A 26,677-nucleotide genomic window follows, 5' to 3' on the forward strand; every position below is an offset into this window, starting at 1 on the left:
TTCTGCCGCGGCGCGGCAGGTGTAACCGGCCCGCACGGCGCTGCCGGGTTCGGCCCCCCAGAACCCCTTTTCCCGGGCCGGTCTCGGCCCTTCCCGGGTGGGAGAGCCCGGAGGGGGCGGTGAGGCCGGGGGGACCCACCGCCCCTCGCCGCGGAGCCCCCGCTGCCCGCAGCCCCGGCCCGGCCAGTGCACAAACAACGCAATGGGATCTGTCATCTTTTTTTTTTTCCCTTTTTTTCTTTTTGTAAAAATGTTTATTTAAACCTTTTTTTTTTTAATTTTTTTTCCTTTTACAACAATAAAATATTGCGTCAATATAAACCCCTTGACTAAAACTGGTCGACAACCAAACGTTACAGCGACTCGTGTGTTTCGTTATCATTTCTATTTCCAACACCCATTTAGGCTTTTTTTTTCTTTCTGAAACTTTTTTCTTTTTTTTTTTTTAAACATAATGCGGAATTTATTGAAAATAAATAATTGTTGGCAACTGCAATAGGCAATTTTGGATAAAATAGTTGAAAAAAGCAACCTTTAATGAAAATAGCGTTTATTATACATCAGTTACTAAATGAATAAACTAAATGATCTTTCTTTAAATTAATAACTTCCAAAAAACGTTTAATATACAAAACTGTACAGTTATAAAGTTGGCAGAAATAGGCAGGTCCTCAGTGTCGAGTTCTTTTTTTTTTTTCTTTTTTTTTTTTTTCTTTTTTTAGCGCTTACTGAAAAATACTTGAAAAATATAAATGTCGAAAGGAAAAAATCTGAAGGCCGGGGAGGGAGAGGGGCTGTGCGGGGGGAGCCCGGCCCGGTCCTGCCCGGTGGCCCCGAGTGCAGCGGGTGAACTTGACCGTGAGCACACGCAGCAATTCCCCTTCGTGCGTGGGTGCGGGGGTGTCGACCACCCCCGTGTCCAGCACATCCACGGCCGGGCCAGGGGAGGGGTGGTTACAGCTCAGCACTTCCCTGTGCCGAAAAAATGGTTATGGTTCTAGCATTTTAGTGACTTTTTCTTTGTTTTGTTTTTCTCCCTGTTCGTTTTTGTTTTCTTTTTTTTTTTTTTTTTTTTTTCTCTCTCAGAAAAGCTTTTCAACAAATCCAGCATCTCCCTGTGACGCGGAATAAACTCAGCGTGAACCAAATGCGGGCGTTTTCTGTCCCCCCCTCCTTTCATTCCCTCCCCCAGAAATTCATGAAACACCTCATTCCTCTTCACTATAGAAACAAAATAACAGAGAAACTGATTTCCGAAGCCAAAGCGCAGAAGTATAAAGGTGTTTTACTACAGACCTCTCAGTCTGGCGCTGATCAAAAAGCCCAACTCGTCTTCGGAAAGAAAAGGACTGGCCAATGCCACCGTTTTGTTTGTGAAGCTTAATTTCGGATAAATCTCTTATAAATAATGTATTTTTTTTCTCCTTGGGAAAAGAGCAGGGGGGAGGCCAGGATTGTAACCCGACCGTTTCACGGTCTTGGGAAGTTCTTGAAAAGGAAAAGCTGCAACAAATAAGCCTGTTCTTCACAACCGTGCGTGCGGCAGCCGGGTGCGCGGGGCTGCGCGGGGCTCCGCGGGCGCGGAGGGGATGCCCGTGTCCTCGGAGGGGGCAGCGGAGGGAGGACGGGCCGCCCGGCCCCGCCGGGTGACATTGCCGGTGCTCGGGGAAGGGAGAAACGTTTTGACTGGTCAATTCGGTACAAATTAGGTCACAAATATTGTGTACAGTTTGTAGTAAAACACCTCAGACATTTAAAAACGCTATATAAGTCTTTAAAAATGCAAAACTAGTCTATTGTAAAACAGATTCACCTGAAATACAGCTGATATAACCAAGGCGCTGGAAGGTTATTCATAGGCACACGTCTGTCTTTCCTTTTCTGTCGTTTTTTGTTTTTTTAATTTTTTTTTTTTCATTTTTCCGTGGGTTTTTCTTTTTTTTCTTTTTTTTTTTTTTTTTTTTTCCTTCGTCCTAGCGGAGACCGAAAACAAACCTTGTCTGCGAGTAAACACCGTGTACTGATCAGCGGAAAGGTCGGAGAGAGGAGGAGGAAAAACAATATTGCCCAGGCGGCGAGCGGGGGAGCGCCCCGCTCCGCATCTCCCGCCTCTCGGAAACCATCAGTTAAAGCCCCGGCGGAAAATCCGCGCTGCCCGCAGTCCTGCCTGCCCCGTCGGCCCCCGGTCAGAGGTCGTGGCAGGCCGTGTCCGTTTTCACGCCATGGGAATACACCTCGTGTTGCGGCTGCTCTCCCGGCGGGGTCATTCGCTTCTCCTTCTGCCGCCGGTTGCAGAACCAGACCCGCACCACCTCCTTCTCCAGCTGCAGGCTGTCTGCCAGCGAGGAGATCTCCTGGGCGGCCGGCTTGGGACACTTGAGAAAGTGCGTTTCCAACACGCCCTTGACACTCACCTCGATGGACGTTCGCTTCTTCCTCTTCCTCCCCTGCGCCGCGATCTTGTCGATGCTGGTGGGGCTGCCGGTGGAGGAATCGGCCTCCTCCAGCCACTTGTTCAGCAGCGGCTTCAGCTTGCACATGTTCTTGAAGCTGAGCTGCAGGGCCTCGAAGCGGCAGATGGTGGTTTGCGAGAAGACGTTGCCGTAGAGGGTCCCCAGGGCCAAGCCCACGTCGGCCTGGGTGAAGCCCAGCTTGATGCGCCGCTGCTTGAACTGCTTGGCGAACTGCTCCAGCTCGTCCGAGGTCGGCGTCTCCTCGTCCGAGTGGTCCTGGCAGTGGTGCCCGCCCAGCTCGCCGTGCTCCCCGCCGCCCTCGCCCCGCAGCCCCGGGTGCAAGCCCTGCGCGGCGGCGGGCGGCGGGGTCAGCCCGCCGTGCTCCAGCATGCCGCCCACCGCGAACCCCGCCTGCGAGTAGACGTTGAGGGGCTGCCCGGCGGCGGCGGCGGCGGGGGGGGCCAGCGAGGCGCTGTGGGCCGGGCTGGCCCCCCAGGCGCTGGGGTGGTTGGCGTGGGGCGAGTGGTGGGAGACGTGGGGCGAGCGGTGGTGGATGATGGCGCCCAGCTGCAGGTCCTCTCGGCCCGGCTTCACGTCGGGCTGCTCCAGCGGGCCGCCGGCCAGCGCCGAGGGCCAGGGCCCGCCGTCGCTCAGGCTGGTGACCCAGTGGTGCCCCAGCGGGTGCCCATTGCCGGGGACGCCCTGCAGGTACTCGCTCTGCAGCAGCTTCTGCGGGTTGCGGAACGGGCTCCCCTGCTGCATGCCCGCGCCGTCCGCATGGGCGAGCGAGCCGGAGCCGAGGAGGCTGTAGGGGTTGGAGGCGGCTGTGGCCATGGCCGCCGCGCAGCCCCCACGAGTTATACTGTGGCGGCGCCGCCGCTTCAGCCTTTGACATCCACCGGCACGGCGGCCCGGGCAGCGGCCGACCGCCGACTGGCAGCCGCGCCGCCCAATAGGGGCGGGCGGCTGGCGGGGCCGCGCCGCGCGGGCCAATGGGAGAGAGGAGGGGGCCGGCCGCGGCGGCGAGGGCGGGGCGAGGGCGCCGGGAGCCGCGCGGGGCCCGAGGCAGGAAGTGAATCACTCCGCCGACACCGGGGCCGGGCGCGAGGCGGCTCCGCCACTTAACTCCTTCCGCGCCGGGCGGGGGGGGCGGGACGCGGGGCACGGCTTAAATGGGGAGCGATTAGCGCCGGGCGAGCGCACGGCAGAAGTTAAACGGCGGCGCCCCGGCGGCAGCTCTGCGGGACCACCCCGGCGCAGCCCAGCCCCGGCCCCTCGCCGCCCCCGCTCCGCCGCTCCGTGCGGGCTCCGCCGCTCGGTGCGCAGTGTCCGCGCTCCCCTGTGCCGGCGGCAGCCGCTGTGCGGGGCCCCGAGCCGCGCGTCCCCCGCCTGCCCCGAGCGGTGCGCTCCCGCGGGCCGTGCTGAGAACGGAAAAAAATAACCCAAACAAGGAAAAAAAAAAACCAGAAAAACAAACAAACAAAACCAACATTTTTTTAAAAAGCCCCAAAAGGCGCTTTCCCGCCTCCCCGTCAGTACGTCCCGGTCGTGCCTCCTCAAAGTTTGCAACGCGAAATATCGCCGCCGGTGCGCGCCTGGAGCGCGGGCTGCGGGGAAAAAAAGAAAAAGCGGGGGGGAAGGGAAGGAAAATGAAGGGGAAGAGGCGTGTGCGGTCCCCAGCCCCCCCGGGGGGTCGGGGGGAGAACGCTGCGCCCCCCGGCTCTTTCGGGCCCGGCGGGCACAGCCCCGCACCCCCGGAGCCCCGGCGGGGCGGCTGCGGGGCCCCTCGGCGGCGGGGCCGGGGCTCGGGCGGGGAGAGCCAAACCCCCGGCACCTCCGAACCGCTCCCGAGTTAAAAAATGACCTTTCCCTGCATAATTTTGGAGGTAACCTAGCTGCGTAATTATATTTGCACTTACAGAAGACTGCATCAGAGTTCCCTTATTGGTTTGAAATTCCATTAAATATATTGCAAGAGCTCCTAGGTTAAGCTTGATTTAAATTTGCATACATTTTCATATATTTAGCAGAAATAAAAGAAGGCTTGCAGCTACCAGAAAGTCATTAAGGCATTAGTTTCTCTGAGAAGACAGATCCGAAGAAAATTCAAGAAAATGAGAAAATAGATATAAATAAGGTGAGAGCGCTCCTCTGATTCCTTTATAGCCGGGTAGCATCGCTTTCCTCATTATAATAATAATAATCACAATAATTTCTCGCCGGGGCTCGGGCAGGGTGCGGCGGGCGAGGGGGGCAGAGGCAGCGCTGCCCGTTCAAGAGCAGCGCGGGTGCGTTGCTGGAGGCAAATCGCGATATGTCGCCAAGGCTGCGGGTCCCCGGGCGCTTCCCCGCCGCTGCGCACCCGCGCCCACTCCGCGCCTGCCGCAGCGCCCGGGGAGAGCGGGGCGGGGGGGGAGCAACTTGGAAAAGAAATTAAATAAATAATAATTAAAAAAACAACAAAGTTTTCAGGTAGCGGGGGAGCGGTGCGGGGAGGGCACGCGATGAAAAATGTCCCTGGGAGCCCCGTTCCTACCGGCGGGCTCTGGAGCGGAGCAGCCGCGCTCAGCACCGCGGCCGAGCCCGCCGCAGGCGCGGGGAAAGGCGGGGAGGGCGGAGAAGGAGTTATATTAGCAGCCCTCTTTCTTTTTTCTTCCCCCCCCCTCCTATTTCTTTCCATTCCCCCCACCTCCGCCTTCACAACCTTCTCGAAATAAATATCACCGCAGCCCGCGGAAGGAAAAAAAAATCCTCACTGTATAAAAACGTAACTAAATTATTTAAAATTAATTTGCACTTTAACTTGCGAAACAATTTTTCAAATCCCATTGCCCGTGAAAATAGATGTTCAGATGCGGCGTTTAATTAAAGCAGAGTCTCTAGCAGGGAAATAAAACCCCGAACGTCCCATTTTAATATTTGTTGCAAATGTATCTAAGGCAGAGCCCGGCTCCGCGGCACTCCGCTCCTGACTGAAGGGACTCTCATCTCGCCTATAGGAGAGGATGGTGTATTTTAAAGTGTTTTTATCTGCATATAGTTAAATCTTCTTGCTGTTCTAACTAATCTGCTGGAGAGGGTTTCTTTAGCTCTTTCCTGTCAGTCTAACTTCCCAAGTGTAACAGATGCCGCTCTCAAGCGGTCCTTTCTGCTGCTTTTCTTTATTCAGCCTCGCATATTTCTCCCCATGATCTGGGTTTCCATAGAGAGAGGAATAAAAGGGGGACCATGGCCACAAATCCCCTGCCCCATGCAGAATAAAAGAGCCTTATTCAATAGACGACCCCGTCTGGACATGGGAGAAAAATAAGTACATGCAAAGCTACTGTTGCAAGAATTTGTAACTTATTTTTCATAGACTGAAAACCATTAAAGTTTAAGGAAAAAAAAAAAAAGTTTCTGGGTTTGGTCCGTTTGCTGCAGCCCGCTGGATCCGGGTGCCTCCGCACCGGAGGGACCCGCGTTTCCACAACAAATAACTCGCTTTAATATCTGTTTTTTTTTTTCCCCCTCTGCTAAATCTTTGGCATGAAAAAGATCACACAATAGCTGAAGGCAGCCTACCGTCTTGGGGCAGCTAGAAGTCGCTATAGAGAGTAAAAAAAACCCTCTTTGAAGTGAAGGAGCTGTAATTGTGTCGAGTCCCCCTCGCCCGGCGGAGGCACAGGCGGGACCCGCAGTTTCGGGGGGTCACCCGGGTGCGTGGCTCGGGCGGCCCGTCCCCGCGGTGGGCGGTGGGAGTGGGGCCGGCGGGGCGGGGGCGGCTCTGCCCGGCACAGACCCCACGGGCTCCTCTTTCGGAGCTTCGACTAAATCGCGGGGTGCGTGTTTCTGAGCGGTTCCGTGGGGACCTCGGAGAGAGCAAGCCCAGAAGCTGGAGGATATTGTGGTGGCAGAGCTGGTTTTATTATTATATTTTAGAGAAAATTTTTTTTGTTTCTCATTGTTCATCTGCGGGAGGGGAAAAAAAAACGTCTAAAAGGGGTTCGTTTTGATTGTGTTTAATACAGCATGAAGCTCGGAGCGGTAAGCTGTGGCTCGGTGTCATGACCTCTATATTGAAAACTTCACCTTCAGCACAAGTTCACTTTAGAGACAGGACGAGTTAGATTGCGCTTGGTGGGAACAAGTGCAAATTTAAAAACAGAGTCAATCATAACGGGGGGTGGGGGTTGGGAAAGGGCAATTTAACCGTTTCTGAAGCCAGGAGTTAAGGTTTTCATTGTGTACATCGAGGAGCTGGGACGAACATTGTAGCCCAGCCACCCATCAGCAGAGCTCCTGGATCTCCGGAGATGCTTTGTGAAAACCTAACCTGCGTGGGGGAAGGTTAAGAGGAAAAGAGGAATTTACCGAGTATTAGCAGAAATTAGCCAATACCGACACAAGCTCAATTAGTTCTTTCTTTTTTTTTTTTTTTTTTTTTTTTTGGTCTCTGTTGGCTGCTCTTGAGCGTTGAGTAAACGTTGTGCAAGGAGAGAGGAGGAGAGCCACAGCCACACTGCCGTCTCAGAGCCACAGCCAGGAGATGGACTGACAGATTGCAAATTAAAATAGTCCTAATGTAAGAATGAATGCAGTCCCCCCCAAATCTCTCCGAGCACCGGCCCGTTAGTAATAAGCCCGGCACGGAGGGAGCGTTGCTGCGGCTGGGCTGGTCCTGCTCCCGGAGCCAGGCTTAGGGAGGGACAATAAACCAGTCCCGGGCAAAGAAAATCACAAGGTAAATAGCATTTGTATTCTAACTGCTGCGGTTTCCAAAGCGTTTTGGGCGACTCCTCGCTCCTTTGCTCGAATCGCCTGCTATGATGATGATTTTTTTTCCCACGTTGTTAATATCTGAAAAATGTACTTGCTGGGGGAACAAAAAAAATGTCGTTCATTTGTGCATTACCACGTCATGTTCAGGTCACTGTTATTTTTCAGCTGGGTTGGTTTGTAGCAGGGATTGTCTGCAACATTTTGTTGTTTTGCAGTAGAGCGCGAAAAAAAATAAAATTCCGGGAAGTGTCTGCAAAGTGCACATTTTTAGCGTGGGACCGCTCTTGCCGGTTATTAAATCCACGTATTGAAATGTCGGGTTTTGCTGTGTTTAATCGAGAAATACGGGTGGCGAGAGGGCGGGTGGGCTCTGGCGCAGGGTCCTCGCTGCAGCCGCTGCCTTCCCGGGCGGCTCCTGCACCGGGTGCCGGCTCGGAGGTCACGTTAGGAGTTAATAGATCTGCACAACAATGCGGATCACTTCCCTTTTACGTAGGCACTTTCCTCACCGTGCCATGCAAACAGGCGTGATGACAAGAATGCGCTTCTTTCATTCTTGGGTTGTTTTTTTTTTTTTTTTTGCGAAGTGGGTTCGCTCCCAGCAAACAGGGGCGATGCGGTCAGCGATGGACAACCGCAGCCCCTGTGCGGGAGGGGGACTGGAGCTAGCTCTCTTGCCAAATCGGAGGCCACCCTGCCTAAATTCTAGCAATAATTCAAATACAATTCCTGGACGGACAGATTTCTGCTCAGACATATTCAAAGGAAAGTGGGTTGGATTTGAAAAAGCACTAAATGGCATGTTATTTAACCTCTGTTGGCTAACGAGACATTGAAGACAAATAGCTCTGTTCCTTGGGTGACAAATACCTGCATTGTTGTTTGTTATCTTTCTGAACAATTTCAATGTGGTTTTATTATTATTTTTAAACTATACCTTTTTCCAGCTTTACCATTCAGCGTCCAAAGCATCCAGTGATGCTGCTGATTCTGCAGGGGGATCTAAATGTTTCCTGCACTTCGAAGCGCCTCATAATTCCTAAATTTACATGTATAAATACGTAGACAGTACTGCTAATTATTTGTTTTCTCACAGACGAAACGTTTACGGCTTGGTGGAAAGTTTACTCCCCGTTTCAAGCAGGTCGCGCCAATCAAGGCTGTTACTAAGTCTGAACTTTCAGGCCAGGCTGTGTTGCTAAAAGATGTTTCCTTCGTGAGCCGCGCTTGGGCGATGCAGGGAAGTGTGAAAGGGACATGAGGCAGCGCAGGTTTTGCTGAGCCCGCCCAGCAGACAAAGGCTTTACCCACGCGTGAGCTTGGACCCTCCCCGCGATGCCCCGCAGGCTGGAGGTGCCCCCGCCGCCCCCCGCTTCCACCCGGCCGGGACGAGGCTCCGGGGGCCGCGGAGCTGGCCGGCCCCGGCGCACCTCGGGCGGGCAGGTGATGCCGGAGCGGGGACACCCCGCTGCTCCCCCCACTTCCATCTGCCTCCGCTTCAGTGTCCCCCCCACAGCAGTAACCGCAACCCCGCACAAGGAAGGCGAACCATCTCCAGCCGCTTCTCCCCCAGCGTGCAGGGTCCCCTGGCATCTCCTGGCACCTTTTCTCCCCCCACTACTTCCCTCCAGAAGCCCAGTTAAAGCTGCTGGAGGCTGCACCACCCCTTCCCTGGACCTTCCTTTCTTTGCCTTCCCCGGGGCGAAGGAGCCGCGGGGAGTCCCGGGCACGGTGGGGGGAGTTCAGCGGGAGGCGGGTGGGCAATAAATCAGCGCGGTCCCCAGGAGAAATAGAAGCGCACACGGGAGAGTCGCCATCAAAGGGGGAGAGGCAGCCCCTCGGCTGCGCCGCCTGCAAGAAATAAATAGGAATAAATTAAAGTCGGGGGTGTGAGGGGGAAGGAGGCGGCTGGGCCTTACCGGGGCAGCGGGGAGAATGCCCGGTGCCGCTCACCGTTCCCGCTCCACCTGGGAGCGCTGGAGCAGAACCAGGGCAATGCACCCTGCAAACTTTTAATGAAATCACGGACGGCATCGATTTTTGGTTTATTTTATTTCAGAAATTAGAAATTGTCCCTCTTAGGGACGGGGGAGGAGGGCAGAAGGGAGCGGTACAATGCGAACTCTGTTGGACATGGAGTTATTTCACGTTTTAGAAAATAAACGCTATGCGTGAGGGTCTTCCAAAACAACAAGGGCACTCCGGGAGGTTTGAGCCGACCCAGTCAAGTTGGGGGTTTCGCGATGCAGCAGTTGCAGGTACCAGCGCGTAGGCGCTCCGCGCACCCCTGGGAACGGGCCCTCGCCGGGGGGACCGTGCCCGGGCTGTGACTGCCGCCCCGGGACAGCCGGCTCTCCCCCTAGGACACCGCGTTTTTTAAGTGCCACCTTCGAGTATTTTTCTATTTGCTTCTTCTCCAAACTGTTTAGAAATTACTAGTAGCGGATAAGTAAATTGCAAGTAAACCTAGTGAATTAGGATGATTCTCTATCAGTTTAATTTATGTTTTATAGTTAGTTTAGCCTTCTGATTTGATTGCCTTAGTAATGTGAATTGCCTACAGCTGCTGATGATACAGCTTTAATTCTGTTTTAAAGGTCATGTAAACATGTGCCTGTAGCATAAGGAATGCAAATTCAATTCCCTTTTAATGCTTCCTCACATTCACTTCACAGCCTTCACCTAGAAAATTAGCAGGATTTAATAGAAAACTGTTCGAATGTTATGGTTTCATTAAAAGCCCTTCTCCCTCCCAGGCGTGGCTCTCCTTGGGCCACCCCACGCCCGTGACGCGAGCACCGATGCACTTCCCACGCCCGTTTTGGGGAAGATGAAGGCGGTCCCGCCCCGGGACAGGCTCCTCATCCTCACCTCGAGGCTTTGTTCAGCTGTAGGTAAACAGTGCAAGACTGAATAACCCGGCAGTTTTGGGAATGAACCCCTCAAAGGGGCGAGAACATAATGCAGGTGTGTATTTGCGCATTAGGCTCCGTGTTTCCCTTGCGTCACGGTGAAATATAGTGCTGAGAAACTGGGTAAAAAAGGTTTGTTTTCGGACCAGGTGGGATGCAGAGGCTCTCTGCATCAGCTGGAGAAGCTGTGCCGAGATGCCAAGGTGATAAGCTCAAATGCGAGACGCCTGCGCCTTGAAGACAGGCATTTTCAGATTAATTTTTAAACACAGCCAGCCCTGAGCTCATGAGTGATTGCTTTACTGTACTGTACTTCAGGAAAAAAAAAAAAAAAAAAAAAAAAAGAAATCTTCCCCCCATCCCCACGTTTCAAAGGGTTTTAGTGAAGTTGCTGGGAAGTTTGGCCGGGGAAGCCTTTGAACGGACGGACTCTAACGAGTGGGGAAGAGCGTCAAAAAAAGAGTCTCTGGAGCCGCTTTGAAAAGGGAACGATCTGTTATTGCACAAAGAAAACGGGTGGGGAGATTTCAGCGGCCCCTTCCTGCTGCGGGAACCCGGCGGCTCCGGGCGAGCGGGGCGGCTGCGCCCGGGGACCCCGCACCCTCCCCGGGGCTCCCGGCCCGGCCGTTCCCGCGCACCCTGGGGACGCCTTTCTCTCCGACGGCGATGTCGCAAGAGATACCACCCCCCTCAGCTCCCCGCTTTTATAAATGGGGTGTTTCCTTGCTCTCGGAGGGTGTTTGTGTGGTCCCCAAATGCCGGCGGGGTGCGGGGAGCATCCCCATCCTCCCTGCCTTCATCTCCATCATCAATCGTCCTCCCCACCAACCCTTCCTCCCCATCCCCACCCGCACCCGGGCTCAGCGTGTCACCCCACTTGCTGTGAAAATGGTGCATTTGCCCTCTGGACCCCCGCCCAGAGGCTCAAGGGGCTGAGATGCTGGAAGGCACCTGCTCCCCCCTTTCCTTTCAGTGACAGTGGGGACCCCAAGCTGTGCCTGTCTCTCTCCTTCGTGAAAATGAGTGATTTTTGCAAAAATCCTAACACTTGTAGTAACAGCTCATTGGTGATTCTGTTAATGTTGCACACCTCATTAAATAGCCCCAAACATAAGGAGCTTTAAATGACTTTATTGAATTAAAAATAGCAGAGGAAATCACCTATGGTACTTTCATCAAATAATTAATGTAAACTATATACATATAGCAAGAGATTCCTTTAACAAGCCTATTCATAAAACACGCAGGGGTTTACTTAATGGCTGAAATAACTTAGAGCAGCACAACTCGCTTGAAACATCGAGCCACACTCATGCAGTTCCTAATATGTTCCTGTGTGTTTCCCTGAGTGTTTTTCTTCCTTATCTTTTTTTATATCTGAAGTTCTATTCCCTTCCTCTACTCCATGTATTTGATCATTTTTTCAAGTCCCTTGGCTGAACCAATCTCTTTTCATGCAGAGGATAAAAAGAGAAAAACTTCAAAGTAGGTTCAGGTAATTAACAGCTGAGGGGAATATAATCTAAACCATAGGCCCTGCTTTGCACCCAGGTCTGCTTTCAGAGCCAGCCGGCAAGGGAGTGCCTATTCCCCATAGCATCCAAATCTGCTTCCTCTGAACAGCTTTGCCAGGCCTCCAGTTATCACATCTGCATTTCAAACACCATGTCTCTGGCATTAATTATTAATTAGCCTACAGTCACCCCAGAGGATTTAAGTTCCAGCCTGCACATACTTATTCATTGACCTCTATCTTAGTTTTTGTTGGAAAAAACCCACTAGAATGCTTAATAATTTCCTTTCTCTCAGACCCTCTGTTCTAGTTTCATGGAGGGGAAACAGCATGTTTTCAGAGATGGAAAATCACAGGGTTGTCTAGAAATTTGTTTAGAGCAAAACGCTATGTCAAGAGTTTGAACAAACCATTTTAAAAGATTTAGAAGGAATTTTGCGTGAGTATTTTTACCTTTGACAAATGAATTTATGGATTTCCCAGAACTGAGAGGTGGTGGATACAAATACAATGCGGTTTGGCTCTGTGTGGAATATCACTTTAAAAATACAAACTGGATTTAATTACTGGCTAGCACATTTATATGATCAAACTAATGCAAACGTTTATTTGAAAGCTCTGGGGTTACACTGCTATTGACACTAGTAAGAATGAAAAAAATGCTGTTGCAAGGCACATTAGTACTTGGGCATTAAATATGCACTCCGTCCTCAGGAATATGGAGCTGAAGAAGTGTATTTTGTAACTGTTTTGCATCATTCCCAAGGTAGTTTGGAAGATGCTCTTTAGCCATTAGAATTAGTACTGGCTGTCTTGTGTCTTGATATTAAGGTTCCAGAGGTAAAAAAATCGGTGTAATCAGGTGGGAACTAGGTTGTACGATTCTCTTTTTAGCAACAGTACATGAAATTCAAAGTGATTGTTACAGTTTGGATGAGTTGTATACTGAATACTACCTTTCATTAATGTTTCTTAATATCACAATATCCCATCCCCTCAATGAGTCCTATTTCAATGCCTCATGCAAATATCCGTGGATAAACTTCCTTAAATATTGCCATGGTTTCTCATTTTTATATGTGATGGTACTGTCACAAATAATCATTGAAACATAAAATATTCCTCCACTTAGTTTTCTAAGAAAGAGTTTAGTCTGTAATCATGAGGTCAGACTGGTTAACTCCTATGCCAGCCTAGAACTGATTTTTGAAAGCATTTAATCTAGGCCTAAGACTCTTTTGAATTTCTATTTAGTGCTGAATACGGAAAAGGGGTTGACGCACAAACATACATACTTAAACTGTTGTAGTAAACAACAACGTATTTTCTCAAAATCACAGCTAAACCAGCCCTTTTCTCTAAAATCATAAGCCTGGTGTGCCTGTGCTTCAGCAAATGGTCACTGTGAACAGATGTAGGGAGTGATGCTGCTGGCTTCTGTGAGGGATCCTTCTCCTTGACTTCCCTGAGAATTCTGAAGACTTGGCTCATTACTGCTCTTTTATAATTTCCCATGTTACGAGCTGATCTGGGGAGCATTTGGCATTAAACAGTCAATATTTTTTGCCTCTGCTTCCAATACTCAGAATAATTCTTACATGCAATTTTAACAGCAAAAGTACTTCTGTTTCAGAAGGAAGAGAGGAACAGGCAATACTTCAAATTTAATTTCCAGAAAGATTGTTCCTGTTTATAAAATAACAGAATGTATCTTGATGCTGAAGAGGGAAGTAGATCAAGACTATTTTAATAAGATGTCCAGGACCTCTTACTCACTTCTACAGTGATACTAATACCAGTAATAACAGTGATAATGGAAAAAAAAATAGTGTGAAAGCAGGGCAGGAGTCTGTTCTTTGTAAATGTCAGAATGTTTCTGAAATTAAAACTTAGCTGTTAATGTTGCTCCGTACCTTATGAATATTAAAGAGGAGTAAAGACTGAATTTCTTCCACAGAACGAGATGTTGTTTTAGAAAACAAATCACATGGTGGTTTGATTGCGGTGACGTGTCTGGTGCGTCTTTAAAGGACGGTGAAGACCAAGCGCTGCTGGGTTGGGGTCTCGCTGCTTTGAAACCTCTGACGCCGTCTTCTCATTTTTCCTCTTATTTTCATTTACTGACCAGGATCGCAGGTTTAACCAGGTTCTTGAGGCACAGGTTCCATATCCCAAGACTAGAAAACTCTTACCAGGGCTGTTAAGTTACCTTTTTTGTGGTTATAGTGCCAGGAGTGAGGAAATCGTGAATGTACATATGCAGTGGGTTTGACATGTTATGAAATATTTGTACCGTTCTTGTTATGAGACGTGGACTTCCATACGAAGCTTATTTTATGGTTCATTTTATATATATTTGCATGTATAGTTTTCTGATAAAAACATTGAATGTTTTACTCTGTTGTTAAGACCTAACCCTTAGCAATGCTTCGACCCCTGTTCTTATACTACCCTTCACTTTCTTCTTTTAAAATAATGCACACAATAATTTAACAGTAGTGAGTAGCATCCACCAAGGACTGAGCTGTAACTGCATTTTGTATTTTGAATGTTTCACCCGAACGTGTTTTGAATTCAGATTTGTAGGTCGCAGATCGCTTTTTATTTAGAGAAACCACATGGGTAATTCTGATTTTAAATTACGCGAGGAGTGATTATACTAAAACACTGATTTCTTGTGTGTTTAGAGTCCGTGGACATCTCTTGATAAAGCCCTGATTGATGTGTTGAAGGAGTGTTGCCCACCTGTGCACTTGTAGGTGGAAAAATCTTGTACAAAGAAGAAAAGGTGAAGGTGGAGATCACTGTAGATATTGCTGTGTCAGCAGAAATGGGTTCTTATTAGATTAAGAGGAGTATGTGGGGCCAGAGCCTTCAGCTGACATAAATGGGCATAGAAGTATTGACATTTGGGGAGCGAGGGCAAGTTCTATGAACAGGAGATTTGCATGAGGGATTGCAGAGATTGTGCGAGTGATATCAGAAGGAGACGTCACAGATATTCAGAGAATGCGACAACAGTGAGTCAGCGGTGACTTTCGCCTGGTGACCATAACCTGGGGTATTTGTGCAAGTGTTGCACGTGTACCGAGAGGGCTGAAGTCCACCTTCAACTCCCTGCAAGAGCCTATGATGACTGTACTCCTAAACTTTGCTTTTAGCCATCTCAATCCTAAAAAAAACCCACAAATAACATCCCTAGGCCTCTTGCTGACTTGGTGCTTCATCATGTGGTGTAAAACCCAGCACATTGTCACTGCTTTACTTTATAAAGTTTCCCTTCCTCCACAATATGTGTAGTGGTGGTGGTGTTTGTTTCGTTTTGTTTTAAATTACATTTATTTTTAATTTTTTAGTTTATTTTTTCCCCTCCATGCATAAATCACTGTGTCTCCATTTACTGCCCTTGCTGTGGGTTTGACTTGGGTTAATGTGGCCAGGCTAATGCTTCAGGTAAATTATCCCAGTTTGGGTAACTTTCCATCAGCTGAGAATCCAGCTCACTGGTTGCAAATAATATGCTTGCTAGAGTCAAGTGCTTCATTCCCAAAATGTGAACAGCATATTTAAAATTTGTTTGTATACATAAAACAGTGCACGGAACCCAAATAACGAGAATGATCCTTGGGAATTTTTGCCTATGATTGTTGTCACTAGAGGTTTTCAATCATACAACAGAGTGTATGTGTTTGCCATGTAGCTGCTACCACCAAATCACATATAACACTCAATGGTAATTGTGTTTATAATTATGGAGTTAATTGAATTTCTGTAATAGTAAAAACTGGCTTACAAAAAGTCTCTCAAGATTAAATTTTTTGGTTAGCGAAGAATACACTCATTTGGAATATTTAATAAAAAGAAAGTAGTTCTCATATGCAGGTGAGTTCAAGATTAATAAAATAATCTCCTGAAATGAACCTTCTCCATAAATGCTATTCTAAACAAAATGAGGCATCACACAAAACCCATATTTTCTTGCAATGCTCCTCTTTTGCCCTCCAAAGGAAAAGCAGTGAGCACTGAGGTGTTTGCAAAACCAGGGAGAGATGTTAAAGGAACCTCCTGCTGCAGCTTCAGCATCTGCAGCTGCCAAGTTTCTAAGGAATTAGAAGTGCATTAGAAATGCACTGTGGCAAAATTAGCACTGCTATTAACAGTTTAATATTGTAACATGCCATGTTAGAAAATCAAATTTTGCTTATAGCATTTGACCTTAAAGGAATTTTGTTTGTTTGTTTCTTTTTTCTTTTATTTTTTGATCCATTAAGTGTTATAGTGCCACTTTAGGCAAACTCCAGGGCTGATTTACAGCTCACCCATTCCACAGGGGAGTCACAAGATATAATACAACACAGAACTCTTCTTCTTTCTTCTTCTCTCTTCTTCTCTCTTCTTCTCTCTTCTTCTCTCTTCTTCTCTCTTCTTCTCTCTTCTTCTCTCTTTTTCTCTCTTCTTCTCTCTTCTTCTCTCTTCTTCTCTCTTCTTCTCTCTTCTCTTTCTTCTTCTCTCTTCTTCTCTCTTCTCTTTCTTCTTCTCTCTTCTTCTCTCTTCTCTTTCTTCTCTCTCCTCTCTCACTTCTCTCTCTCTTCTTCTCTCTTCTCTCTCTTCTCTCTTCTTCTCTCCTCCTCTCTTCTTCTCTTTTCTTCTCTCTTCTTCTCTCTTCTTTTTTCTTCTCTCTCCAAATAAACACAAGGGGAAAACATTGCTTTACCTGTTACAGCTCTGAATTCAGCTCTAATTTACCATCACTAAGAAAAATAATTACTTGTTTTTTCTAGGCAGGAAAGTAAGTTTTTATTGTATACTTATTGCGAGAACAGTGGCAGTTTAACGTATTTTAACAATGAAATAATATATATTTTGAAAAAAAGAGCCTCAAATGTCAGCTAACAAAGTAATGACATGGCCCTGTAGGAAATCCAGCTTTAATACTCCTTTTTCAAAGGATCATGTATTGAGTTTCATTATTTTCTACTAAGATTCACAGGAGACTGTTTCTTTTAATATCCTGTTTTTACCTACTGAAGAGATTGTCCTGAGCATGTAAAATATAAAATATTGATAATTAGACCTCAGGTCCTTCATCGTTGGTAATATAGAGTTTCCCTTCACTGCTCTTTCTGTTAAAAAGTTGCCTGTTCATACTCAGTTACTACACTATATTTTAAATATTATTGATGCTAATTGAGGTAATTAAAAAAAAAAAAGTGAAGTTCCCCCAAAGTAACCCAAAGTGCAAGGGCTTTATTTTTGTTATTTCTCCCTTCCAAGAGTCTCTCCCCTCCCCCAGCAGCCGCACTACAAAGCTTGTTGTACAGGGACTCCATTAATCCTACATTTCCTAGATGGTATCTGAGGCACAGTGGGTTTCCACAGAAATTAATTTGTCCTGACAACAGGCCTAAAGATTGGAGTCCAGGGATCACTTGGCAAATTCCCTTTAAACTGAGCACAATAATAAACAGAAAGCTGATAACGACAGTTCTGAAAGACCACACAGAGGAAGGACCCCGAGCAGAGTTGCTCGGTGCGGATCTGCAAATACCTCCGACAACCAGGAGCTTTGTGCTCCGTAGGAAAAGGAGCACACTGATTTATGCACCTTTTAATATAACAGCACCGGGCAGGACTAACTTAGTCTAGCAATGTACATTTTTAACTCTTTTCTTTTAACATTAATAATAAAAAAAGTTAAAGAGCAATCTGTTCTAGATCATTCTTATGTAATGTATTTGTATTAATAACCATTTTTCATGTCTTTTCTATTTTAACATAGCCCAAATTTTCTCAGTACATCTTGTGTAAACATTAAAAATTTGAACTGTGGCTAGCGTAATATCTCAAGGAATGAACCCAGAAAGTTTGCCATCTCTTCTAAATATATTTCCTTTGTAACCTTCAAGATTATGCTGATTTTTGGGTTCAGTCATCTTCTGTGCAGTAATTCTTCATCAAGAATAGTAAAAAGCATTTCAGACAGCATTATTGCCTGTTTGCTTGTTTTTATTTATCTTTGCCTTTGGTGTATATTTAAATGCTGTTGTTTACCCAAAGTTAAGGTATGGAAAATGGCCGTGTCAGAAATATATACTAATATAGTAAGCAAATAAACAAACATTCATTAGATATTTTAGAGCTTGTCAGGATAAGAGCATTTCAACCTCTGATTTTTGACAATATAGAATTTAGTGTTTTAATGATAATTGAGATTTGTGGCATGTCAGTAAACCTCTCCCAGTTAGATTTCGGAAAAAAGCCATCGTAATATTAAGAGTTAGTACTGTTAGAGTGATGTTAAGTAAGATATATGCTGCAGAAGTTTCCACTGCTGAAGTATAGAGTATATAACAGTTTAAGTAATGAATTAAAAAAGGAGGACAATTTTAAAATATGTACAGAAAATGGATTTTGGTTATGGAAAGGTATCTTGAAAGTAAAGTCTACTTTTGTTCTCAGTTTCCAAAATGCATTATGAAATAACAGCCTCTTGCTGCAGAGAGGACCATGTAACCACGTTAAAAGAAGGCAACTGGTGTGCTTGACGGCTAGGGTTGTAGCACTCAAACAGCAGGAGCCACATTTGATCACTTTTAGTAGCTGAGATGTTTCTCTTAAGGTGTTCAATGTACAGAAATATGCTGTGACCAGGGAAGGCAGGAGCAAGTGAGCGAGGTGTGGGTGCTCCCATCCCATCCCATCCCATCCCATCCCATCCCATCCCATCCCATCCCGTCCCGTCCCGTCCCGTCCCGCACAGCTAATAATGAAACTACCATTGACTTTGGAAAGGGCGGTATCAGATTTGTTATTTAAGAGCACAAGGAGCTGAGAGATGGGGCTGTATTATCCTGCTGGAGTGGGGTGTGTGTCACACACCTCCTGGCTGAAAAATAGAATCTTTTGCTCTCATAATTGGCTTTAAATTAGTTTGTACACTACGAATTAATCAATTACAGCCAATGTACTTTGGAAACGAAATGTAGGATGAGTAGCACAATTTGTATTTGTCACACTTAAAGAACTCTATTGTACTGAAATGCAGAGGATTTGAAAACTAGTTTTAATGCTTTCTAGCTTCTCTTTCTAGAGTCTGATGCAAGAGCAAACTGACTTGCTGTGCCTTTTAGTTCCATAAAAGAACAAGGCAAAATACTCCCCTCCACTTTTTATATCAAAATCACTCTATGCATTTCAGTGTGCAAGGTATTAGTTTTTTTGAATTTGGATCAAATCAGGCCGTTTTTCCCCCAGCAAATAGTTCTCTAGCATGCTTTATACATTTGATTCGAAGGACTATGTGTTATTTGATGTTCTTAGGAGATAAACAATAAACTTTTGAATATGTTTTTTCCATTTGAATACAAGCCTAGGGATGCTTCACCCTGCATCTTAAAGCCTGATTTCCCCTGGGACTCATTATCATGCAGCTCACATGTTCAGTCACCTACACTGTTGAACTTACTATCAAATAACCTTCGAAACGTTACTAGTTATTACGTGTCAGAGGGCAGATTTATGATAAACTAACTTTGAAACAAAATAATGAATTCACAGTGTTCTGTTTCCAGCAGGATTTCTGGTAATTTTGTTGGATTTAAATTTTAAAACAGTAAGTTGCCTTTTTCTCTTATTCTGTCGTATAAACCAGCTCCCTCCCCTCATGAAATTTCTCCCTCTTTAAAATATGGTTTATGATGATTTGAGTGCTGCCTATAAAGAATAAAAATGAGAACATTTGTCTATGAGCTACCAAACTGCCCACTGAAGTTCATTTGTGATTAAACATTCATAGCTTTCTAACTTGGTGAAAGTTAAATTAACTTAACCCTTAGCATAGTCCACTGGTGTCCAAAATATAGCTGTGCAATAGGTGCTGTCAAACAGAAATCTTTTCTCCTTGTGCTTTTTACTGCTGGTATTTTGGGGTTTCAAGAGAGGTTCTTGCATTAGAATGACAAAGATCACTAGTGTTGTTTTCTCAGAAAGCAGAAAGGTGGTTTATGTGGACCTGAAAGGCTGTCCGGAAAGGTTTTCCAAAAGGGTATCATGAATTTCAGCCCCCAAAGCCCATATATAGGGACCTAAATAACTGGCCAGTTTTCAAGAAGGCTGAGCATGACTTTGGGGGGGTCTGTAGGCACTTGGCTTCTTTCAAATGGTGGTCAGAGTGACAGTGACTCTTAATGAGATTGTATCAGAGGGATGAAATTCAGATAGATAAATGTTATATAATCATTTTGGGGGTGATAAGAATAGCAGACGTGCAGACGAAATTTAAAAGGACGCTATGTCAAAAATTAAGTCTGGCTAAATTGGAGAAAAATCAGTGTAACTCTTCTTGGTATCAATGGTGCTTTTTTTTTTGGTGGTGGTATTTCAGATGAATATCAGACAGATTAATGTCTATAGGATTTTCATCTCCTACTAGACGAAGTCTAGGCTTTGAGATATTGCTCATCTGTGCTGCTGCATGGCAAGTGCCTGACCCGGGGTAGCCCTGTGAAGCTGGAGGATAGAGCCACCATCTTCAGTGCACTCTCTCATCTCTTTTGCTCCACTCACCGTGATTATAGTTCTCCAAGGGCATTACGGGCAAAAGTTCCATATCAGGCTGTCTATTAATATTTATGCAGCAATTCAGAAGATAATGCATTGTTAAAATACAAGTTGGAAATGCACCAAATTTAATCACTTTTAGTACTAGAAATTATCTATTTCTACATCAGATAGAAGGGGGGCGGCTATCATTGCAACATTTTTTTAACCGACTTATTTGCCAGTTCTAACATGTCTTGAATTAACAGGGCACTAAATGCTATTGTGTAGATAAAGCGTTTGAAAGAAACACAAGCTGTATATGTGAAATGTAATGTGAAGGGCTAAATAATATTTAAAGTAAATACATACTATGTCAGTGTGTCCACTGATCAGTCATGCCATGTTAGTCCCTGTCTTCACATGTAACGACCGTTTGCATGGGGGGGGCAGGCGGGCAGCGGGATTCGCCCTGTGCTACTATGAAATTCCTCCTGCCTAAATGTAACAATAATATTTTTATCACTGATATAACTTCAGTTTTGCAACTGTCTGCTCACATCAGGTTAGTAATATAAACTCTGTCAAAGACCAATCTCTCTCTTCCACAGGCTACAAAATCTGCAATTATTATTTAGAGTTAACCTCCTAAGAAACTGTTCGTTATTTAAACTCTTCAACCCCAAAAAGAATTGTTAGCTGTTGTTATTTGAGGGGCTCCTACAGTCTTCCCTTGGTCAAATAAGGCTCCTTTTGTTTTCAGTAGGAGCTTTTTCTAAGAACAAGCTCTGAGATTTCATGCAATCAAAATAAAAGGAGTGAAACTAAAGCATTAATTAAAATGTCTTAAAAAAAATAATGAAAAATGTTCAAGAAGAGTGTGGTGCTCAAATAGAGCACTTTTTTTTCCAGGTCACTTGGCTTTCTGATGTCATTTCTGGCAGATTCGTTAGCCTGGCTCCATCACGTTCTGTTCTGAACCATAACATGATGGGAGATGATCAAAGTGAAAATGCTAAAGGCTCAGGACATGTAAAAAATGTTCTATTCTGGAAATTGTTCTAAAACTATAAACAGATTACATTAAAAATCTGTGTTGCTGAACATGGTTGCTCATCAGCCTTTTTTAGAAAGAGCTATTGAGAAGTTTGGGTAAACAGCCTTGAAGTCTTTAAGATGGCAGGCTGCAAATTTCTCCAGAATTTTAGGCAACCCAGGCCTCTCTGAAATGTAATATAACCCATTTCTGCCGTTAGGAGTGTTGTTTTAATCTTTATACTTGAAAGTGGTAAGCATATGGGTCAGATCACCCATTCCTGCTAATAGACACAATTCCGTGGACTTCGGTGTCCAATTATGCCAGCTAAAGATCTGACCGTTGCTGGGCTTTATTTCCTTATTTTTCTTGTCTTCCTGATCTTTGACCCTTTATCAAAAGAATGCTGTCTATAATATGATAATAATATGAAATTCTGAGCTCACTTTCTAACAAGATATATCCCAAAGAATTGTAAAGATGCTCACCTTTATATGAAAAGCAGCTGATGAGCCGTTTCAGCCTGGAGATTGTCTTTGCTTGGCACAGGGGTGAGACTCAGGTAGCTCTGCCTGGCTTTTCTGGGGAATATTAAACATTCTTGCATTTCCTTTAAACAATTTTTCTGCAGGATGAGTGAGTAAATAAACTCATTGGCAAGTCAACAAAGTGACAGGAGGTCATTTTTCCTTATTTTAGATGCATTTTAGTGCTCAGGAAAGTGAGAAATTTTTGAGTTTTTAAGGACTGCACACTCTGGTGCTCTCAATCAGTGCTAGGATATGGCTAAAACTGGAGGCAGAAATATACAGGCAGTGTGATGCCTTAGGTACATAATAGAGTCTTACACAAGAGTGCAAGAAAGATTTAGATCTATAAGCAGGATTTGACTATCGATTTTGATTTATGGGCTGAATATCAGTGCATATTTGAAGGAGTCGTTAGGGTTTGTGATTTGAAATATACAGAAAGCAAGCTTCCCCTCAGCCTTGTGTAGGAAAGGGCAACACATGCTCCTCACACAGGCACATACACTTCTTTATAGCAGAGAAAATGGCAAAGAATAGCCTCTAGCAAGAAAACCCTTTGCTTCAGACTCTACACCAAATAAGTGATGGTCAGGAATGGCAAGACACATCACTTATGGCGGAACTGGCTGAGAAAGTAGGAAAGGAAAAAGATACACACCTGTGCTGTGCTTTGATGTAAAGCATGTATTCCAGGCGTATTTCTTAGATAATTTAGTGCTGTTGCTGTTGACAGGGCCACACAAGTGATTGAGAAGGGCTGGGACTTGTAGGTGCAAATGAAGAAAGGCATAGCAGGAACAAGGAGCTTTGGGGGCACTCAGCCAGAGCATGGCTGGAAGCTTGGCTGTACGAGATGCTGTGAGAGACATACTGGGGCAATCACTTGAAAACAGTAATGAGAGATTTTTGGCACCTCCCAGCCTCCCCTGTCCCCCATCTTGCTGCAGACCTGGAGCTCCTCTTCTTGGGTGGCAACAGCAGTTGCAGCTGGTGACCCTCGTTTGGTGCCCTCTGGCTCTGCCTTTGCTACAGCTCTTATCACTTGGACAAATGCTGCTCTTGTTTACAGTAATGTAAATTTGGAGCAACCCCTCTGCCATCTCTCCAGTGCAAATATTGCACTTTGTGTAATTCCCATCTCCTCCTTCACACAGATGGAGCCTGGGAGGCGAGGGAGGAGGGCTGCTCTTGCCAAATATCTGTGCATCGATCTTGTCGGCTGCGAGCCCCAGGTGACTGTGCCCGCCATACATTCAATCTATGTAGATATGGGTAATTTACTGCTGTTGGTCTTTTTTCTTTTTTCCTCTTGACTAACAGCACTTCCCATCTCCAAACCCAAGTTGTAATACAGGAACCATGGATGCAGCCCATGGTTTCTTTACTGCATCTCATTCCTTCTGGTCCAGCCCTGAGAAAAGGCTGCCTGGCCATGATGAACTGTGCACTGGTTCTGTGATTTGTGTAAGCTCAAATTTTCCACTAATTCACTTACATATACTAGGTGGAAAACACAGCCTCGGGGCTGCTATAAACCATGCTGCTGTAGCCACAATGGGCTGTCCTGCCAGCTGGGGAGTCGCTGGAGCATGGCGAGTGCTGGGGCTGGAGGAGGGGCTGAAATCAAGTTGATGCACTTGTCGGAAGAGCTGCGACGTGGGAGCAGATCCGGCCCCTTCGTGCCGTGGTGACAGTCCTGATGGCTCCAGGTGGCACAGCTGCGTCACCTTGGGTCCCTGCATGGGGATGTGGTTGTTGGGTCATGGGCAGGAGCAGACGTCGTGTCCTGGCCACCACACCAGCTCTGGGTGAACGTTGGCTGCCTAAAACCAGCCACTGATTCGGGCTGCTCGTTGGAAAACATTGTGGCTTCCTCTCCTTTGATCCCCTGCAGCCTCAGTCCACCCTGCTGCTTTGTTTTGTGCCATGGTGCAATTCTGCAGCTTTAATTTTCTGTATAACCCATGGATAGATAATTTAAGAGTGTTTTCTTTTAAGAATAGCAAGGCTGCCACGTTGGCTGACTCCCCAAACGATTGCTTGTCTTGTTACAGATAGCTGTTGACCTGTTCCTTTAATCTTACAAGTCTGCATCTAACTGCTGTCTTAAGCCAACCTCCTTCCTTCTTTTTAATGAACTTGTCCCTTCAGCCTTTTTATCCTGGGCTGGCTTTTCAACAAGAACATTAGAAACAGCCTGCTCAGTTCTTTCCTTTGCTAACACCTTGCCCAGAGCTAACTTGCAGCATCCCTCTGTCAGCTGTAAGATATAGATATACTGTTGTCTTAATTACTCATATTTCTCCTGCTGCTCATAATTCTGCTTGTTCCACCAAAGAGCTCTTCAGAGAGCTTTGCCACTTCCCTTTCCCTTTCTTTGGGGGTTTAAAGGTTGTCAGATATATAAATGATCCTTGTTGCAGAGCTTTGGTGGTGACAGTGTCCTTTGTAGGGAAGATTTAGGGGGATGGGAGAACTAAATACAAATGCTTTTAGGCTACATCTCTGTGGAGGGAGAGAATACACATAGTACTACCTTGCATAACGGAGCATCAGGGAGTGTGTTTGGCAAATCCCTTCTCTAACGAACAGCTCGGCAGCTGTTTCTTCTGTAGTTTAAAGTGTAGATACTGATTGTCAGGACTAAGGTTTTCTTTACTCTCTCTCTGTCTCCACCACTGACTATCTGTGGCTGTATCTGGCCAACTGCAATTCACCTAAAAATACTGTTGAAAAGGGACTGGACACTTAAAAAACCCGAACACTGTGCCATGGGGAAGCTGTAGTCCTTTGTGATTTCAGTGCTCTCTTTTATGATTATGTGCTACAGTTTCTGTTATCTATATTAATTAATCTGTCTGCTACCGTAAGTATTGCATGTTGAGTAATGTAGAGCAGACTGACAACATGACATCCATGCTTTTTGTGCAAAGGTCTGAAGAAGTTTCACCACAGAAGTGAGCTCTCCAGTGTATTACACCTTTGGCCCAGGTCCTTCACTCCTGGCTATTTGGGGTTGACTCTCAATTTTAACAGACCTCAGCTCTACACAGTAAGATAGTTCAGTGGTGGAATATATCTTAGTCTTCAGCTGGCTGTCTTAGTTCAGCTGGCTGACAGGTTCAGGAAGCGGTACTGTGAGTTTATGTTAATTGAATAAATTAACGAGCTTGTCAAACTGCTGCAGTTGAGCTTGTTTCCATCATAAAGCTCATTGTGCTGGTGGTGGAGGTGGGACTGGGCAGGGAGTACTTTCTGCAAGTGGGGCTTAAGCCCTTCACTCCAAGTTTTGTTGTGGTTGCTTTTTAATATTTTAATAATTATCTAGCGAAAATGCTGTGGAAGTTGTGTAGGAAGAAATGTTTAAGCATCAAAACAGTGAGAGATAGCAACACCAAAAAAAACAAACCCAAAACAACCCCCAAATCTTTAAGGTTTAAATTGACCTAATAGCAGTAATAGGCGAACACACAACAGGCTGCAGTAAGTCATGACCAAACTCTTACAGTAACACATGCGGCTAAAGAGACTGTTAGAGGAAGCAAAGGGAAAACGATGGGAGAACTTGATGAGAGGAATTGGAAATTAGTATTTCTGTTCTGTGTGGAGAAATAACATGGAGAAAATAGCTCTTCAAGTTAGTGCTCTGCTCTTGAAGAGCTGCGAGGAATGAGAGTAGCTGTTTCAGACAAGCTGACTTTCAGGCAATGTCACCTGAGTTAGAACACACGAGACATCCATGCAAATGGTGGCTCATTTCAGACCATCGTCTATAGGAAGCTCATAGGGAGGGAACGCCATCTGAATAACACACAGGGCAACTCCAGCCCCAAGGCTGGACAAGAGGACTGCTGAAGTTGGCCCTGTTAAAATTCGGAGTTCCCTGACATTTGCCACAGAAATTTGTTGCAGAGCAAGCGGACACATGGTCTGTGATGCTCGGCATGGGCTTCTGCACTGCTCCCATCTGCAGGGTGAGCCCTGCCCAGGTTGCCCAAACATCTCATCTGCCTTTGCAGAAGAAGACACCAAGACTCCAAAAGGAAGGACTGTGGGTAGCTGGCAGGGCCCTGGGGCCATGAGTCCAGCGTGAGGCCACTGCGAGGGCTCGTGGCATAGCTGGAGGCTGCAGAGTGCAGGTGACTAGCAGGTATTTCACTCTATTTGCTCAAGGTTTTCTCTTGGAATCCCAGCACCATCTCTGAGGGCATGGTGATTGGTTAAGTAGGTGGTCATTCAGCTGGTTTGGCATGTCATCCATTCTGGCAGCTACTCCACATCAAGAAGTTTCCTGCCCCGTGCATCTTCTGTGGTGATGGACAAATGACTTGACCTTGTGCCTCAGCTCTCCAAACCTAAGAATGTTTTCCTTGTAACTCCTCTCTACAAACCCAAGGGCTGCTAAAAGAAGTAGGTCTCATGACTGTGTGGTACTTGGGTGCCATGGTAATGTAATTAGCAGCACAGCAATCTTACTAAAAATGTCCTTGGTGGAGGAGAGGACGGGGTAGGGAACTCATTTAGAGGGTGGATGTTAAAGGGGAGGAAGGTTCCAGACCTGTGGCTTCACCACAGCTTGACTGCATAACACAAGTCCCTCAATGCAGATGCGAACCTAGAGGTTCAGAGCATAATGTTTACTACACATGTCCATATGAGAGATAGTGCAGCACAAACTGTTTGAAGTGTTAATAGATTATGTAAGAGTCTTCCACCCCCAGCAAGCCTTTTGAAATTTTTATATGGTATCTCGGGCTAAATAGCTTTTTGAGCTGATATATAACTTGCAGTAAACTTCAGGCAAGTGTTCCTGTTACCATTAATTTCCCTTTTTCTCCCTCTTTCTCTTCCACATTATGTATGGATCCAGGAGCTTCTGATTAATCCACAGGAGAGAGGCACAGGGTTCTGCGCAGAAGTCAGAAGGCCTCAGT

The 26,677-nt window shown here is 46.1% G+C and overlaps 1 protein-coding gene across 1 annotated transcript; it reads right to left on the bottom strand.

Annotated features, from left to right (window-relative positions):
- Nucleotides 1-533: 533 nt before the first annotated feature.
- Nucleotides 534-3,386, bottom strand: POU3F4 (POU class 3 homeobox 4). Its single transcript, XM_065077900.1, has one exon. The coding sequence runs from the start codon at nucleotides 3,285-3,287 to the stop codon at nucleotides 2,187-2,189; it is 1,101 nt and encodes a 366-aa protein (XP_064933972.1). The 5' UTR covers nucleotides 3,288-3,386; the 3' UTR covers nucleotides 534-2,186.
- Between the last annotated feature and the right edge of the window lie 23,291 nt (nucleotides 3,387-26,677).

Source organism: Columba livia, chromosome 12 (assembly GCF_036013475.1).
Source record: "Columba livia isolate bColLiv1 breed racing homer chromosome 12, bColLiv1.pat.W.v2, whole genome shotgun sequence".
Lineage (NCBI taxonomy): Eukaryota > Metazoa > Chordata > Aves > Columbiformes > Columbidae > Columba > Columba livia.